This window comes from Aureococcus anophagefferens (assembly GCF_000186865.1).
Source record: "Aureococcus anophagefferens unplaced genomic scaffold AURANscaffold_2085, whole genome shotgun sequence".
In the NCBI taxonomy this organism is placed as follows: domain Eukaryota; class Pelagophyceae; order Pelagomonadales; family Pelagomonadaceae; genus Aureococcus; species Aureococcus anophagefferens.
This window is the reverse complement of record NW_008706655.1, coordinates 30-1,081: the sequence shown is the minus strand read 5'-3', so window position 1 is coordinate 1,081 and position 1,052 is coordinate 30. Positions and strand designations below refer to the sequence as shown.

Here is a 1,052-nt window from a genome sequence, read left to right as displayed (position 1 = left end):
CCGTCAAGCGCAACCACCTCGCGACCGCGCTCCGCAAGGCGCTCCGCAAGATCTTGAAGTCCCTCGACGACGCGGACTTCACGCGCATCAACAAGCTCAACATCGGCTTCACGGGCCTGATCCACGGCCCGAAGATGGCCGTCAAGTTCCTGGGCCACAACAGCCAGCTCCTCGACCGCGTCTCCGCGCTCCACCACAGCGGCCAGAGCTTCGCGGCCATCGCGCGCCTCGGCGCGAACGTCGACGCCTCGGTCGCCTGCCCCGTCTTCGCCGACCTGGAGTTGGCGCTGGCGAGCGGGCCAAAGGTGGGCTTCGTCGGCGAGTACAACGCCCGGTGGCTCGCCACGCGCGCCGCCGCCCTCCTCGGCCTCCGCTGCCCGGCGCAGGCCCGGACGACCTGGCGCGAGGCGACGCGCGTCCTCGGCGTCCTCGGGAAGGGCGAGGACGACGGCATCAAGACGCTCAAGGCCCGCGGCGAGACGCCCCTCACCGTCCTCGAGGCGGCCGGGTGCGCCCGGGCGGACGTCTGGTTCCTGTCCATGGCCATTTGCCTCAAGGGCAAGCGGCGCTAGGGTTAGTTGAGCTAGTCCGAGTCCTCCGAGTCCGAGTCCTTCGACTCCGACTCGATCTCCGCGGCGTAAGTCGTATAGAAGACGCCCGCGCCTAGGCTTCGTGTCCTTAGTACTCTTCTTAGGCTTTCTTCTAGGCCGCGCCCGGCCTAGCCGCGGCGCTGCTTCTTCTCCGCGCGGTCCTCGTGGAACTTGACGAGCTCGCGCTGCCGCTCGCGCGCGGCCTTCTCGGAGGGCCGCTCCTGCGTCGGCGCGGCCTTGAGCGCGGCGGCGAGGTCCGCGCGCGCCCGCTCGAGCTTCTGCAGGTCGGACGGGGAGGAGTCGCTCTCGCACTTGTGGTCGAGGACCAACCAGTCGATCTGGCGGCCGTCGCCGTCGGCGCCGCTCACCGTCCGAAACCCGACCGCCTCGAGGAAGGTGACGACGCCGCGGCAGTCCTCGAGCTTCTTGAGGATGACGGCCTTCTTCACCTACGGACCGCGC

The 1,052-nt window shown here is 69.7% G+C and overlaps 1 protein-coding gene across 1 annotated transcript; it reads left to right on the top strand.

Moving 5' to 3' along the window:
* AURANDRAFT_69517 (hypothetical protein) lies at nt 1–508 on the top strand (the record flags this gene model as incomplete). Its single annotated transcript, XM_009045287.1, has 1 exon — nt 1–508. A coding segment is annotated over one exon (508 nt), but the record flags the coding sequence as incomplete, so codon positions are not given.
* Nucleotides 509–1,052: the final 544 nt, after the last annotated feature.